The sequence below is a fragment of the Bufo gargarizans genome, chromosome 1 (genome assembly GCF_014858855.1).
Source record: "Bufo gargarizans isolate SCDJY-AF-19 chromosome 1, ASM1485885v1, whole genome shotgun sequence".
Classification (NCBI taxonomy): Eukaryota; Metazoa; Chordata; class Amphibia; order Anura; family Bufonidae; genus Bufo; species Bufo gargarizans.
Genome location: NC_058080.1, coordinates 247,211,314 through 247,229,067, shown reverse-complemented (window position 1 = coordinate 247,229,067; position 17,754 = coordinate 247,211,314). Strand labels below are relative to the sequence as shown.

At 41.3% G+C, this 17,754-nt stretch overlaps 1 protein-coding gene across 1 annotated transcript; it reads left to right on the top strand.

Moving 5' to 3' along the window:
* The first annotated feature begins 944 nt into the window (after positions 1–944).
* Positions 945–7,615, top strand: DDIT4L (DNA damage inducible transcript 4 like). The gene is made up of 3 exons (XM_044276215.1): positions 945–1,060; positions 4,746–5,090; positions 7,116–7,615. Exon 3 carries the CDS (start codon positions 7,137–7,139, stop codon positions 7,611–7,613), a length of 477 nt encoding a protein of 158 aa, XP_044132150.1. The 5' UTR covers positions 945–1,060; positions 4,746–5,090; positions 7,116–7,136; the 3' UTR covers positions 7,614–7,615.
* Positions 7,616–17,754: the final 10,139 nt, after the last annotated feature.

Genomic DNA, 17,754 nt, shown 5'->3' with positions numbered 1-17,754 from the left:
CATAAAAGTGAATGAGGCTTCGGTGAAAAACGCATTGCATCCGGAAGCAAGTGCGGATGCAATGCGTTTTTTACTGATGGTTGCTAAGAGATGTTGTTTGTAAACCTACAGTTTTTTATCACGCGCATGAAAAACGCATAAAAACGCATTGTACCCACGCGGAAAAAAACTAAACAAATGAACGCAATCGCAGACAAAACTGACTGAACTTGCTTGCAAAATGGTGCGAGTTTCACTGAACGCACCCGGAGCCAATCCGTCATGCTCGTGTGAAAGAGGCTCGGTGTGCTGTCCGTATTTTTTTTGCAGACCCATTGAAATGAATAGGTCCGCATCCTATCCGCAAAAAAAAAACAGAACGGACATGGAAACAAACGTTTGTGTGCATGTAGCCTTAGGGCTCATGCACACGACCGTATGTATTTTGCGGTCCGCAAAAAATATGGATGACATCCGTGTGCATTCCGTATTTTGCATAACGGAACAGCTGGCCACTAATAAAAAAGTACTATCCTTGTCCGTAATGCGGACAATAATAGGACATGTTCTATTTTTTTTGCGGAACGGAAATACGGACATACGGAAACGGAATGACCACAGAGTGGTTCCGCATACGGTCCGCAAATAAAACGGAACGGACATGGAAACAAAATACGTTTGTGTGCATGAGGCCTTTTCTAGTTATCAGCAGAATAGAACAAGTCGACATCAAACACATTTCTCTAAGTTCCCTCTTGAACCTTTGGAGGGTCCTCTGACCAATACTAATATCACTTTTGAAGCCATCTCCCATATACAAATACCATTGCATTAGTCCGGTGTTTTGTTACCACATCATGGTTATATGAGAGGATAGCATATCCTTATTTCCAGGGAAAACACCCCAGCTGCTTCATGGAGAATAAGAACTGTCAGGTGAAAACCCTTCAACATGGGTACAGATCCTAGTTAAAAGCTGCCAAGTGCTGACACAGATTTCTGTCGCTGCACAAAGCCTGAGGCTCACTACATACTGACACTGCCGAGGCTGTTCAAGGAGCTTCCCGTACAGAGATTGGCGGTGAGTACATATGAAATGTGTGCCCTGATACATAGGACAGTCATAGCACATAATCACCAAAGTTATAGAGCAAGTACAGCTCACTGGATAGTAATAGATAATGCCTGGTGTATGACTTCAGCTGAATGATTGGATACATGGATGTAAACTGCATGTCTAGGGATTTAAATGAAAATATTCAAAATATACTTACTAAATATAGGTGCTTTACAATAGTATTTTTTTTTTCATTTCTAGCATTTTTAATGTCTTGCCACTTAATGCACTAGGCTGCACATATTATTGATGTACAGTATTTCAAAGAAGGAATCTGAATGTCCAGCAATTACTTACTTTCTGCTTCGTTCAGTTGATCCCATCGCTGAATTCCATTTCTCAACATACCCATGTGCTGGCTAGTTTACCGAGGAGCTGCCAGTGACTAGATAATATTCAGTGCCCCTCCAATGGTCCTATGCATTATTTATCTGCTTAGAAATTACTGTTCTAGGTATATGCATTGCTATTCCTGGTATCTTGCATGGGCCTATACTTTGGGGGGTTTTAGAAGAAAGCCCTGAACTCTGAAAACATCTGCAGGTTTAGGGGACTCCTACATGGACCAATGCTTGCCCAGTAATGATTGCACATGATTTTAGGTGCTGCATAAAAGATGCTTGCTTTTTGGGTGATCTGCCGCACATTTAGGCTTCTTTCTCATTTGCATTATAGGTCTCCGGCAGGCTGTTCCGGATGACTACCAGCATAGTCAATGGGGCTGGTGAGCACTTCGGCACCATCCGGCTACGCCGGACCTGTCAGAACAGATCTATAACGCTAATATGAAACTAGCCTTACATGGGCACATTATTAAGAATAGGGCCCTTAGAATCAATCACAAAGGTCTTTGCAGAGTTAGGGTTCATTCACACATCCGTAAGTGCGGATCCGCAAAACACGGACACCGGCAATGTGCGTTCCGCACATCGCCGACACTATAATAAAAAATGCCTTTACCGGTCCACAGTTGCGGACAAGAATGGGACATGTTCTATTTTTGGGGGGAACGGAATTGCGGATCTGGAAGTGCGGATCCGGAAATGCAGATGCGGACAGCACATAGTGTGCTGTCCGCATCCGTTCTTGTCCCATTGAAAATGAATAGGCTCAGACCCAAGTTGCGGACGTGTGAATGGACCCTTAGAGAGGTGATAAGGAGTGGGTTAATTTGCAGTGATTCACAGCTATGATGGAATCTAGTGCTGTGATGTCTGCTACTGACAAGAGAAGAACATTTTTCATACTGTTTTTAAAGATAGCATTAGCTTGGACATATGTGCTCAATAAATTTAGCTCATTTAGCTGTAAAGTACCGTAATCCATTATTAATGTAAAATTTTTAAATTAGACATTATATAGTATATGACAATCTCTTCATAACAAAGCTAAAACCAGCCCTGTACCTCACACGGATCCGGATATCTCCCCATTCGTTGCTCTAATTGCTGTGTTAGATTTGTGTGTCCTTTCTGCTGCAGCTTTCTCACCATAACAGCTCAGGCAGTGTGCCCATTTTTCAGGGGGGGTGTCCTTTCTGCTACAGCTTTCTCACCATAACAGCTCAGGCAGCGTGCCCATTATTCAGGGTGTGTGTCCTTTCTGCTACAGCTTTCTCACCATAACAGCTCAGGCAGCGTGCCCATTATTCAGGGTGTGTGTCCTTTCTGCTACAGCTTTCTCACCATAACAGCTCAGGCAGCGTGCCCATTATTCAGGGTGTGTGTCCTTTCTGCTACAGCTTTCTCACCATAACAGCTCAGGCAGCATGCCCATTATTTAGGGGGGGTGTCCTTTCTGCTACAGCTTTCTCACCATAATAGCTCAGGCAGCATGCCCATTATTTAGGGGGGGTGTCCTTTCTGCTACAGCTTTCTCACCATAACAGCTCAGGCAGCGTGCCAATTTTTCAGGGGGGGGGGGGGTCATTTCTGCTGCAGCTTTCACAGCTTCTAGCAGTAGATCCAGCTGGTGACAGTTAAAGAATAGAACTGAGCATGCTCATCCACTTCAGCAATGTTACTGAGGTGGAGAGAAAAATAAGGAAAAGAACAAACAGCAGGTGGCACTAAACAGACACGTTATTGAATAACTCAATGACTGCACTACATTTTTAATTACATGCAACTACAAAAGTATTCAGGTGCTGGTTAGTAAAGTAAAGAATATTTTTGAGTGCGCTCAGTTTTCTAGAATTATATTGAATACACCAATTATTTAAAGTTGTCTACATCTGACAACCTAGCAGAGGTTGTCTACAGAGATAAGTTTGCGATTTGGTGCAGTAATATAAAAATGCAGCAAATAATGGAGAACTTATAAAGGGTTGAGGGAGAAGGTGGTTTAAAAAGTTTGTCTGCTGGACAATGCCTTTTGGTTAGGAGTGTCCCCCAATAAAATGCTGATCACAGGTTGTTCCACTGATAAGACTTCCAGTGATCAGCTTTCCTTAGCAAATGTAGAGTTCAATTCTGCTACAACATCACCCCAGGGAAAACCACAGTTCCCAATAAAATTAATACACCTTCTGGGTAACCTGCAGATATGACAGGTCCTCTTTGCAAGGGTCCTGAATGAGTCACTGCCATCTCAAAATTCCCTAATCAAGTGTATGCAAATGTGTTTTCTAAACCAGAAAATGCCTTTAATTATCATGACATTAAAGGGGTTGTCCAAGCTTTTACTATTGATTACCTATCCTGAGGATAGGTCATCAATATCAGATTGGCGGTGGTCCAACACCAGTCACCGCTGCCAATCAGCTGTATGAGAGGACGGCGCACGCATGCTCACGTGCCATCTCCCTTCACTCTTCCTGTACGCTGCTGTGGTCTATGGTCTTTGCCATAGAAAGCAGCGGTAAGATCTGATATTGAAGAGCTATCCTTAGGATAGGTCATCAAAAGTAAAAGTGCAGAAATCCTTTTAATTGAAGCACAGTATCCAGTGGCTGTACTAAAATGTTTTATCCCCAATTCCGGGCTATAACAAGGGCCGATCAGCTATAAAACATGTCAATCTGTGGTTAGGGTTTTACACAGGCTGATGGAAAGCTCAACTCCTTCTGTTCCCAACATGAAAACACTGCATTTTCCAGCAGCTGCCACTAGGGGGATCTCAATGCAAAAAGATTATTACAGCTTCAATTACAGTCAATGGTAACTATATACATTCCTACGCACTGAGCTCCCATAATGGTGGCTGCATACAGCCAGTTTAGTAACATACCGCCTGAAAGGAAGTAGTGATATAGAGCTGTATGGGGGATATTTGTCAGTGTATTAATGCTAGTTGTCTAGTGTAAATACATTGAAAAGTTCAGAATGAGTTGCAGCTCAGAACGAGTGCCTGTTCCACTTTTTCCGATCTACAAGTCAGATAAAGTGGGTGAGCCCAAGGCAGTTTTTTAAATCAAATTGCTTCCTCATCAGAAATATGTAATGCTGCTTTTCTGCATTCTGTGTTGCACGGGAGGCCCTTGAAAAAGGTCCTAGGCTACGTACATTTTCCCACATCAATTCTGATTCCTTGTATATAATTTGCTACAATACAATTTTACAAGTCTTCTTTTCAAATAAGACCCTTTGCCACTGCATTGAACCAGCCCCACTGTACTCAGCTCTACCCTGTTTTTCTGTTTTTCCACTAGGCCATAATTGCAGATACCTGGTACCTGGAACTTTTTTGATACCACATCCAATGAGGCTCCAAGCGAAGCGAGCTGGTACCATGAAGGCCATGTGACCACACTGCTGACTAGTAATTTGTTCTGTGGGAATAATCACTACACTGCTAACAGCTACATTGAAGGAGTACCATATCCACAGTGGGAGACAAACTCCTTGGTACCGAAACCGAGAAGATAGCTGGTACCATGCAGTAGAGGAATAGCTTAAGCATGGCACATAACTGCTGATGACAGTGACAGCCTGTAATAAAAGACCGGTTGGAGACCACTAGTAAATTTGTGCTGGATTGTGAAGTTATTGAGGAGGCGAGTATTGACACTTGGTATTTTTGAACATTTGCTGCTGTTCTTTTTCAACTCTTGGATAGCGTTAAAAAGTGGCATAGACATAGTCTATGGATAGTCCCTCACAATTATTCATTCTAGTAATCAAACGCAAGCCAGTATGAAAGTAAGTGTCCATAATGTTGTAGAACTGATGAGGTTAAAAAGGAATAAGTAACCTAATATATAGTATACCAATTACAGGACCTAAAGGGGTGTTCCAGGACTATCTTAATAATTGTCTATCCTTAGGCCTCTTTCACACGACAGTATGTCCATTTCAGTGTTTTGCGGTCCGTTTTTCACGGATCCGTTGTTCCGTTTTTTGCTTCCGTTGTGGTTCCGTTTCCGTTCCGTTGTTCCGTTCCGTTTTTCCGTATGGCAAATACAGTATACAGTAATTTCATATAAAAAATTGGGCTGGGCATAACATTTTCAATAGATGGTTCCGCAAAAAACGGAACGGATACGGAAGACATACGGATGCATTTCCGTATGCATTCCGTTTTTTTGCGGACCCATAGACTTTAATGGAGCCACGGAACGTGATTTGCGGCCAAATATAGGACATGTTCTATCTTTAAACGGAACGGAAAAACGGAAATACGGAAACGGAATGCACACGGAGTACATTCCGTTTTTTTTGCGGAACCATTGAAATGAATGGTTCCGTATACGGACCGTATACGGACCGCAAAAAACGGCCCGCAAAACGGAAAAAAAAAAACGGTCGTGTGAAAGAGGCCTTAGGCTGTGCATTTCCTTCATTGCTTACCCAGGAGCATATATAGGTGTGTCTGTGCCTGATATAGAACCTCAGTCCCATTGACTTGAACGAATCTGAGCTATAGCACCAGTGCGTAATATAAAATGAATAATAAACCCTTGAAGGCCAAACTGTCAATAGTGACTGCAGCATCTAAGATGTTTGACAGAGAAACGCCTTCTGTTAGTCCACCTGTGATCAAAATCACAGGGTGCCAATTATTACCATGGAAGTGGTTATCTGCCTATTAGGCCATAGACATAGCCAGGTTGCAGGTCAGATCACTGATAACAGTTTATAATGCTTTGGAGCACGATGTATTCCAAAGCATTGTAAAAGCAATCAAAAGACTGCTGCTTCAAAAAAAAAAAAAAAAAAGTAAAAGCAATATTATACATAAAAAAATGTCATTAGACTTTAAATATAAAAATAACCATAAAAATAAATATTAGTTACCACCACTATTATTACAACCCATAGAATAAAAATCATTTATTAGTTATACTAAACGAGGTATGCCATAAAAAAAAAACAATACAAAAACCACAAACAATTGGCAGAATTAAAGGGTTTTTTACACCTCTCACCTCAAAAAAACAAAGAATAAAGGCAAATCAATAAATGGTACCAACAAAAAGTACAACTCAAATAAAACAAAAATTAATGTGACATTCTTCGAATGCGGCAACTATGCAAATTATGTTTTTTCCATAAAGCCTACTTATTATTATGGAATAATACTAAAACTTAAAAAACTAAACTTCTTTGGTATTGTGTCATTCATACCAACCCATAGATTGGCATCAATATGATTTTAATACTTGACAAACTACAAGAAAAAAAATGAGTAAAAGCAAAACAAAAATATTATGCCATTAATTTATTCGTAAAAACAAGCCCTCATATAGGTACATTGGCAAAAATCATGGAGTCATGGTGCTTGAAATGTGTCAATGAATAAACAAAAAACTAATTGTCCTTTAGGTCAGTGTTCCTCAACTCCAGTCCCAAGGGCCCACCTGCCGATCCACGATATGAGAAAATCCCACAGAATGAATACCTGTAGTAAGTCCTGAGGCACTGACACTAATTAAGTAATTAACTAAGCAAATCCTAAAAAACATAACTGACAGGTGGGAACTGAGGACTGGAGTAGAAGGTATTCAAGTAGTTAATATACTACTTACATTATGCATATAGACTCAGAATTATAAATATATATATATATTTTTTTTTTACAGAGACTTATCTGGCTTATTCACATGGATCACTTGTCCACTGCACCCAATATCGGAGATGCTCTGTCTTTTGTGAGAACCAGCCATTTAGTGACAATGTTAGAGAACAGCTTATATAGAGCAAAACGTGCAAAACTTCACTGTTCAAAAGTTCTTGTCCCTAAAGAACTAACCACACGAGTGGCCCAGGAGGCACTAAAACTATCCTTGAATGAGCCCTGTGGACTGCGAGGCTGCATTATATATATGAATCTGGAAAGCTGCAATAAGCAGGCTGCCTTGGACACAATAGTGTATGACTGCTCAGTGGAACCAACCTTTGAACTGAAGCTTGTTTTAAAGCAGGACACTCAAGGATGGGACTACCTAAGAGATCTTCTTCTCAACAAAACCTGTTTCCCACAACTTTTTAAAAGTGTCATCAAATTAAGCCCCAAGTTTCATATCTCCAAGAGGAGATTGTATTTTTCAGTTGTAGGTGCAGGAAATGAAGAGTGCTAGTAAAACACACTATGGGGGACATTTATTATGAATCATACACCACTTTTTGGCTTATTAATCTCACAGATTTTGTCGCAATGGTTTTTTGCAGCACAATCTGCAACATTTTTCAGCTCATGCCACTTTTCCTAAGTGCCGAGAAAAGGGGACATAGTGTGGGCGGGGCAGTTTTTGGCGTGAAAAGTGACTTAAATCTACGTCAGGAAGAGAGCTGGCGTAGATTTTAGTATGTTGCACGGCCTACTGGAGGAAGTGCCAAAGTTATATAGAGACCTGCGCATAACTTTGGGGCATCCATTGGCAGCGCAGAGGGACTAAGACCCGCGTCTAAATTGCCGGTCTTAATAAATGTCCCCCTATATTCAAAATTGGCATTGTTTTGCTATACCTATGCAAGATATAACGGTATTGGTTTCCAACTCTAAGCTCAACTTTCCAGACATGCATTTGTACGCAGATACAGTATCTCACAAAAATGAGTACCCCCACTCTCATTTGTGTAAATATTTTATCATATCTTCTCATGGGACAACACTGAAGATATGACACTTTGATACAATGTAAAGTAGTGTACAGCTTGAATAACATAGTAAATTTGGTTTGCCCTCAAAATAACTGAACCACTAATATCTAAACCACTGGCAACAAAAGCGAGTACCCTCAGGGTACTTTCACACTAGCGTTATTCTTTTCGGTATTAAAATCAGGTAAAGGGTCTCAATATGGGAAAAAAAACGCATCAATAGAAAGCAATCCGTTCAGTATGCATCAGGATGTCTTCTGTTTCGTCCCTTGTACGGTATTTGACCGGACAAAATACTGCATGTATTTTTTTCGGACAAAATCCCGGAACACTACCGCAGTTGCCGCACTTGAAATGTAATAATACCGGAACCGGTACCAATTGTTCAGAAAATTGCTGCATCGCCGGATCCAGTTTTCCAGTCTGTGCATGCGCAGTTCTTTCTAGCTTTGAAAAAATTTAATACCGAATCCGTTATTATGGATGATACCGGAAAGACGGATACGGTATGTCAATGCAAAAGTCTAACGGATCCGGATCTGGAAAAATATATCAGTTTGCATACGGATTTCCGTATCTGGCAGGCAGTTCTGGCAACGCTAGTGTGAAAGTATCCTAAGTGAAAATGGTCAAATTGTGCCCAAAGTGTCAATATTTTGTGTGGCCACCATTATTTTCCAGCACTGCCTTAGCTCTCTTGGGTATGGAGTTCACTAGCGCTTCACAGGTTGCCACTGGAATCCTCTTCCACTCCTCTATGATGACATCACAGAGCTGGTGGATGTTAGAGACCTTGTGCTCCTCCACCTTCTGTTTGAGGATGCTCCACAGATGCTCAATAGGTCTGGAGATATGCTTGGCCAGTCCAGCACCTTTACCCTCAGTTTCTTTAGCAAGGCAGTAGTTATCTTGGAGGTGTGTTTGGGGTCGTTGTCATGTTGGAATACTGCCCTGCAGCCCAGTTTCCGAAGGGAGTGCTCATGCTCTGCTTCAGTATGTCACAGTACATGTTGGCATTCATGGTTTTAAATAAACACTTGCACGTGTAAAAGGGTACTTTCACACTTGCGTTTGAGGATTCCAGCAGGCAGTAACGTTGCCGGAACTGCCTGCCAGATCTGGAAAAACAGATGCAAACGGATAGCATTTGTTTCCGGATCCAGATGCGAATCCAGCTTACAAATGCATTAAAATACTGGATCAGTTTCTCCGGTGTCATCCAAAAAAACGGATCCCGTATTAATTTTTTTCACAGAATTAAAGGTCTGCGCATTTTTTTTCCCGGTATTGAGCTCCAGTGACGGAACTCAATACCGGAAAACTTTAACACTAGTGTGAAAGTACCCTAAGTAAGGCATCTAGTTGTCAAGTGACTAATTGTAAATATACCCCAGCCGGCAACACTCATGCAGCCCCAAACCATGACCCTCCCACCACCATGCTTGACTGTAGACAAGACACACTTGTCTTTGTACACCTCACCTGGTTGCCGCCACACATGCTTGATACCATCAGAGCCAAATAAGTTTATCTTGGTCTCATCAGACCACAGGACATGGTTCCAGTAATCCATGTCCTTAGCAAACTGTTTGCGGGCTGTTTTGCACATCGTCTTTAGAAGAGGCTTTCTTCTGGGACAACAGCCATGCAGACCAATTTGATGCAGTGTGTGGCGTTTGGTATGATCACTGACAGGCTAATCCCCCACCCCCTTAAATTCTGCAGCAATGCTGGCAGCACTCATACATCTATTTTGAAAAGATAATCTTTGGTATTGACGCCAAACATTTGCACTCAACTTCTTTGGATGACCATGGTGAGGCCTGTTCTGAGTGGAACCTATCTTGTTAAACCGCTGTATGGTCTTGGCCACCGTGCTGATGCTTAATTTCAGAGTGCTGTCAATCTTCTTATAGCCTAGGCCATCTTTATTTAGAGCAACAATAGTTTTTTTTCAGATCCTCAGAGAGTTCTTTGCCATGAGGTGCCATGTTGAACTTCTAGTGATCAGTATGAGAGAGTGTGAGAGCAAAAACACCAAATTTAACACACCTGCTCCCCATTCACACTTGAGACCTTGTAACACTAACAAGTCACATGACACCGGGGAGGGAATATGGCTAATTGGGCACAATTTGGCCATTTTCACTTAGGCGTGTACTCACTTTTGTTTCCAGTGGTTTAGACATTAAAGGGGTTATCCCACTTTGCGTTTTTATACTTACCTGCTGCCACTGCGCGTTCACTTCCTGGATTCTGGCTGGGGACGGGCTTCATCTTGATTGAAGTCTTCTCCCGGACGCGCCGCGCGCTGGACTGAACGCGCACGCCGCCGTGCATGCGCAATGGTGACTTATTTCTGGCCAGTATAGTACAGAGCCGGCGTGCGCGTTTGCAGCTCTGTACTATTCTGGCTGGGAAGAAGTCACCGTCGCGCATGCGCGTCAGCGCACGCGTTCAGGACAGCGAGCGGCCCGGCTGGGAGAAAAGAAGGAGTCTTCTGGGCAAGCGCGACCATCAGGATTTTGGAGAGCGGTGGTCGTAACCAGGGGAGAACGAGTCACAACAATAAGGTAAGTGGGGATGAATTTTATCCTAATCGGTGGGAATTTGTTAATAAAGTATATTTACAAAAATGATCACTGTCAAATCATTAACAGATTTAACAGTGATCATTATGATGGGATAACCCCTTTAATGGCTGTGTGTTGAGTTATTTTGATGGCACACCAAATTTACGCTGTTAAACAAGCTGTACACTGACTACTTTACATTGTATCAAAGTGTCATATCTTCAATGTTGTCCCATGAAAAAGTATAATAAAATATTTACAAAAATGTCAGGGGTGTACTCACTTTTGTAAGATACTGTATAGTCATTGCTTTACTCCAGCAACTGATAGTAAGAGTTCATTTAGACGAACGTAAGGGCTGCATGCCCGTATTGCGGACTGCAAATGGCGGGTCTGCAATATACAGGCACTCGGCGTGTGCACCCTGTGCTGCGGATGCAGATCCACTGACTTGAATGAGATAAGAAATGTCCTATATTTTACAAATTGGAGGCACAGATTGGAAGCCCACGCTTCTGTGGGCTTTCAGGTCCGTGCCTCTGCACGGCAAAAGATAGGACATCCTATTTTTGGCCGTATTTTGCAGATTGCGAACCCATTCAAGTCAATGGGTCTGCACAGCAATATGGGATTTACACGGCCGATGCCTGTGCATTGCGGACCGTGATTTGCAATCTGTCCAAATAAACCCTTAGATTTGCCTGAATTTTGTAGCTGATAATCCAAATCTCACAAAAACTAAAAAAAAGCAAAACTGAGCTAACAAATTGTGAAATAAAAAGTGATGTTATTGTTTCATTTTGGGATGTCTTCTGTGTTCTATAAAAAAAAAAAATCATGATTGTCTAATTATCCAGATTATTTGATAATCCATTAATGCTGCATTAACCTGATAGTGACTATCAACATGTCTTTTTACAGCGATCACTAACAGGCCTTAGGCTAGACTGTGCCTTTTTACAGCGGCCTGTACTAAATGCTGCAAAGGTCCCCTAACTGTCATCAAAGTGGTTTAGATGGAAGGGGCCCACTCTATCAGGCATTAGCTATGCCACGAACAAGATTGTGGGGTGCTGATATGGCAGGTAAGGGCTAAATGAAGGCCCCTCTGTACTGACCTCAGTGATTGCCTGTTAGGGCTGCACCAGAGCCGCAGACTGATATTGCCTGTCAGTATAGTACTAGCAGTATAATACACTTATTGCATAAGCAGTACAATGTAAAAGCGATCAGAAGATTGCATGTCAAATTCCCCTTGTGGGACTAATAAACTGTAAAAATAACATTAAAGTAAAGTTTTATTAAATAAAAAAAAGTCCAAGTAAAAAATACACCTTTTTCTATAAAAAAATCCTTTTCAATGGAAAAAATTGCAAAAATAAAATCCCCAACACATATAGTGGATATAAAAAGTCTACACACCCCTGTTAAATGGTCAGGTTTCTGTGCTGTAAAAAAAAGGAGACAAAGATAAAAAATGTCAGAACTTTTTCCACCTTTAATGTGACCTATAAACTATACCATTCAATTGAAAAACAAACTGAAATCTTTTAGGTGGAGGGGAAAAAAAAAAAAAAAACTAAAATAATGTGGTTGCATAAGTGTGCACACCCTCTTATAACTGGGGATGTAGCTGTGTTCAGAATTAAGCAATCACATTCAAAATCATGTTAAATAGGAGTCAGCATACACCTGCCATGATTTAAAGTGCCTCTGATTAACCCCAAATAAAGTTCAGCTGCTCTAGTTGATCTTTCCTGAAAATTTCTTAGTCGCATCCCACAGCAAAAACCATGATCCACAGAGAGCTTCCAAAGCATCAGAGGGATCTCATTGTTAAAATGTATTAGTCAGGAGAAGGGTACAAAATAATTTCCAAGGCATTAGATATACTATGGACCACAGTGAAGACAGTCATCATCAAGTGGAGAAAATATGGCACAACAGTGACATTACCAAGAACTGGACATCCCTCCAAAATTGATGAAAAGATGAGAAGAAAACTGGTCTGGGAGGCTAGCAAGAGGCCTACAGCAACATTAAAGGAGTTGCAGGAATATCTGGCAAGTACTGACTGTGTGGTACATGTGACAACAATCTCCCGTATTCTTCATATGTCTGGGCTATGGGGTAGAGTGGCAAGACGAAAGCCTTTTCTTATGAAGAAAAAGATCCAAGCCAGGCTAGATTTTGCAAAAATACATCTGAAGTCTCCCAAAAACATGTGGGAAAAGGTGTTATGGTCTGATGAAACCAAGGTTGAACTTTTTGGCCATAATTCCAAAAGATATGTTTGGAGCAAAAACAACACTGCACATCACCAAAAGAACCCCATGCCCACAGTGAAGCATGGTCATGGTAGTGGCAGCATCATGCTTTGGGGCTGTTTTTCTTCAGCTGGAACTGGGGCCTTAGTTGAGCTAGAGGGAATTATGAACAGTTCCAAATACCAGTCAATATTGGCACAAAACCTCCAGGCTTCTGCTAGAAAGCTGAACATGAAGAGAAACTTCATCTTTCAGGAATGGCTTCACCAGAAGAAGATTAAAGTTTTGGAATGGCCCAGCCAGAGCCCAGACCTGAATCCGATTGAAAATCTGTGGGGTGATCTGAAGAGGGCTGTGCACAGGAGATGCCCTCGCAATCTAACAGATTTGGAGTGTTTTTGCAAAGAAGAGTGGGCAAATCTTGCCAAGTCAAAATCTGCCATGCTGATAGACTCATACCCAAAAAGACTGAGTGCTGTAATACAGTTCTGATCAAAAGTTTAAGACCACTTGAAAAATGGCAAAAAATCATATTTTACATTGTTGGATCTTAACAAGGTTCCAAGTAGAGATTCAACATGCAACAAGAAGAAATGGGAGTGAGACAAAACATTTTCTGAGCATTCAATTAATTGAAAATAACGATTAAACTGAAACAGGCTTTTCAGCTGATCCAAATTTTAGGACCACATGCCTTTAAAAGGCCAAATCTGTGCAAAGATGTGGATTCATTGTCATTTTCTGTCAGGTAGTCACACGTTGTGATGGCAAAGGCAAAAAAAACTCTCCCTTTTTTAACGTGGACGGGTTGTTAAACTGCATAAGCAGGGTCTCTCACAGTGTGCCATCGCTGCTGAGGTGGGACGCAGTAAGACAGTCATTTGGAAAATAATCCTAAGGGTTATGGAACAAAAAAGTCAAGTGGAAGACCCCAAAAAATGTCATCAGTACTGAGCCGGAGGATCTAATTGGCTGTCTGTCAAGACACTGGACGACCCTCGACCCAAATTAAGGCCCTTACTGGTGCTGACTGCAGCCCCATAACCATCAGACAGCATCTGAGACTGAAGGGCTTTAAAAACAAAAAACGTCTTCAAAGACCTCGTCTCCTTGAACGCCACGGAACTGCTCGTTTGGACTTTGCAAGAGGAGCACCAAACATGGGACATTCAAAGGTGGAAGAAAGTTTTATTCTCTGATGAGAAAAAATTTAACCTTGATGGTCCTGATGGTTTCCAATGTTACTGGCATGACAAACAGATCCCACCTGAGATGTTTTCTATGCGCCACATTGAAGAGGGGGCCATAATGGTCTGGGGTGCTTTTTCCTTCAGTACAACAATGGAGCTTCAGAAAGTGCAGGGGCGTCAAACGGCCGCTGGCTATGTCCAGATGTTGCAGAGAGCATTTCTCATGACTGAGGGCCCTCGTCTGTGTGGTAACGACTGGGTTTTTCAACAGGACAGCGCTACAGTACACAATGCCCACAGGACAAGGGACTTCTTCCGGGAGAATAACATCACTCTTTTGGCCCATCCTGCGTGTTCCCCTAATCTAAATCCAATTGAGAACCTTTGGGGATGGATGGCAAGGGAAGTTTACAAAAATGGACAACAGTTTCCAGACAGTAGATGGCCTTCGTGCGGCCCTCTTCACCACTTGGAGAAATGTTCCCACTCACCTCATGGAAACGCTTGCATGAAGCATGCCAATTTTTTTTTAGAAGTGATAAACAATAACGGCGGAGCTACTCATTACTGAGTTCATGTTTGGAAGTTGGATTTCTGTTTTGGGGGGGTTTCGTTTTTTTTGGGGAGGTGTGGTCCTAAACTTTTGATCAGCTGAAAAACAGTTTCAGTTTATTCGTTGTTTTTAATAAATTGAATGCTCAAAAAATGTTTTGTCTCACTCCCATCTCTTCTTGTTGCATGTTGAAGCTCTACTTGGAACCTTGTTAAGATCCAGCCATGCTAAATATGATTTTTTGCCATTTTCCAAGTGGTCTTAAACTTTTGATCAGGACTGTAAAATCAAAATGTGCTTCAACAAAGTATTAGTTTAAGGCTATGCACACTTATGCAACCATATTATTTTATTTTTATATTATTTCTTCCCTCTACCTAAAAGATTTCAGTTTGTTTTTCAATTGAGTTGTACAGTTTATAGGTCACATTAAAGGTGGAAAAGTTCTGAAATGATTTATCTTTGTCTCGTTTTTTAACATCACAGAAACCTGACATTTTAACAGGGGTGTGTATACTTTTTATATCCACTGTATTTGTTATTGCGCATCCATAACAACTTGTACTAAACAATTATTATATAAGTTATCCCGCGTGCAATAAGAAAAAAAAAATGCCAGAATTGCTTTTTTGGGGGGCTTATTTGCAATTAAAAAAAATGGAATTAAAAAAACGCAAAAAATGATACCAATGAAAACTACAAGTTGTTCCACAAAAATATAATAGTAAGTCATAAAATATAAGTTATGGGTCTAGGTATGTAGTGATGCAAAAACTTAACTCCAAAATGGTCCTGTTAAAAGCTAAAAATTAGGCCTCATGCACACGACCGTTGTTGTGTTCCGTTCCGCAAAATGGGGTTCTGTTGTTTAGTAATCCGTTTCAGTTTTTGTTTCCGTTGTGTTTCTGTGTGTCTTCCGGTTTTTTTGGGAGGACCACCAGAAAAAAAGGAAGGAAAAAAAAAGTGTAAGACTGGTTTGCCATGCAAATGATAAAATGGACGATGACGCGGATGACAATCTTGTGTGCCTCCTCATTTTTTAGTGGTCCCATTGACTTGAATGGGTCCCCGAACCGTTTTTCGCGGACAAGAATAGCACAGGTTATATTTTTTTTATGGACTGGAACCACGGACCACGGACACGGATGGCAAACGGTGGACTATCAGCATTTTCAACGGCTCCATAGAAATGAATGGGTCCGCATCTGAAACGCTAAAATCGGCAGAACGGACGCGGAAACAAACAACGGTCGTGTGCATGAGGCCTTATCCTGCAAATAACAAGCGCTCATATGGCTACATTGATGGAAAAATAAAAAAGCTATAGCTCTTGGAATGCAACAATGAAACAGGCTGGTCACTAAGGATTAATATATTTTCTGGTTTATCGCTTCAGATGTAAAAGTGCACAGAAGTTACCGTAGTTATTTTCATACTGCTATGCCCTTGTATGAGATTTATTGAAGATTTATTGACGCGCCTCAACATATATACAGTCATGTGAAAAAATTAGGACACCCTTTGAAAGCATGTGGTTTTTTGTAACATTTTTAATAAAAGGTTATTTCATCTCCGTTTCAACAATACAGAGAGATTAAAGTAATCCAACTAAACAAAGAAAACTGAAGAAAAGTCTTTTCAAGATCTTCTGTAAATGTCATTCTACAAAAATGCCTATTCTAACTGAGGAAAAAGATAGGACACCCTCACATGTATTCCCTCTTAAATTGGCTCAGATCTCACACAGGTATATCACACCAGGTGCACATAATTAGTAGATCGTTACTCTGCATGTTGAATGAGGCTTGCCCTATTTAAACCTCAGACATTTAGTTTGGTGTGCTCCTGACTGTTGAAGTGAGAGTGAGCACCATGGTGAGAGCAAAAGAGCTGTCAGAGGACTTCAGAAAAAAGATTCTAGCAGCCTATGAGTCTGGGAAGGGATTTAAAAAGATCTCAAAAGATTTTGAAATCAGCCATTCCACTGTCCGGAAGATAGTCTACAAGTGGAGGGCTTTCAAAACAACTGCCAACATGCCCAGGACTGGTCGCCCCAGCAAGTTCACCCCAAGAGCAGACCGCAAGATGCTAAAAGAGGTCTCCAAAAACCCTAAAGTGTCATCTCGAGAACTACAGCAGGCTCTGGCTACTGTTGATGTAGAAGTACATGCCTCTACAATCAGAAAGAGACTGTACAAGTTTAACTTGCATGGGAGGTGTGCAAGGAGGAAACCTTTGCTTTCCAAGAGAAACATCGAGGCCAGACTGACATTTGCCAGAGATAAAGTTGACAAAGACCAGGACTTCTGGAATAATGTTCTTTGGACAGATGAGTCCAAAATTGAATTATTTGGACACAACAGCAGAGGACATGTTTGGCGTAAACCAAACACAGCATTCCAAGAAAAGAACCTCATACCAACTGTGAAGCATGGAGGTGGAAGTGTCATGGTTTGGGGCTGCTTTGCTGCAGCAGGACCTGGTCAGCTCACCATCATAGAATCCACGATGAATTCTACTGTGTATCAGAAGGTGCTTGAAGAACATGTGAGACCATCAGTTAGAAAATTAAAGCTGAAGCGGAACTGGACCATGCAACATGACAATGACCCAAAACATACTAGTAAATCAACCAAAGATTGGCTGAAAAAGAAGAAATGGAGAGTCCTGGAATGGCCAAGTCAAAGTCCAGATTTGAATCCCATTGAGATGCTGTGGGGTGACTTGAAAAGGGCTGTACGTGCAAGAAACCCCTCAAACATCTCACAGCTGAAAAAGTTCTGCATTGAGGAGTGGGGTAAAATTTCCTCAGACCGATGTCGAAGACTGGTAGATGGCTACAAGAACCGTCTCACTGCAGTTATTTCAGCCAAAGGAGGTAACACTCGCTATTAGGGGCAAGGGTGTCCTATCTTTTTCCTCAGTTAGAATAGGCATTTTTGTAGAATGACATTTACAGAAGATCTTGAAAAGACTTTTCTTCAGTTTTCTTTGTTTAGTCGGATTACTTTAATCTCTCTGTATTGTTGAAACGG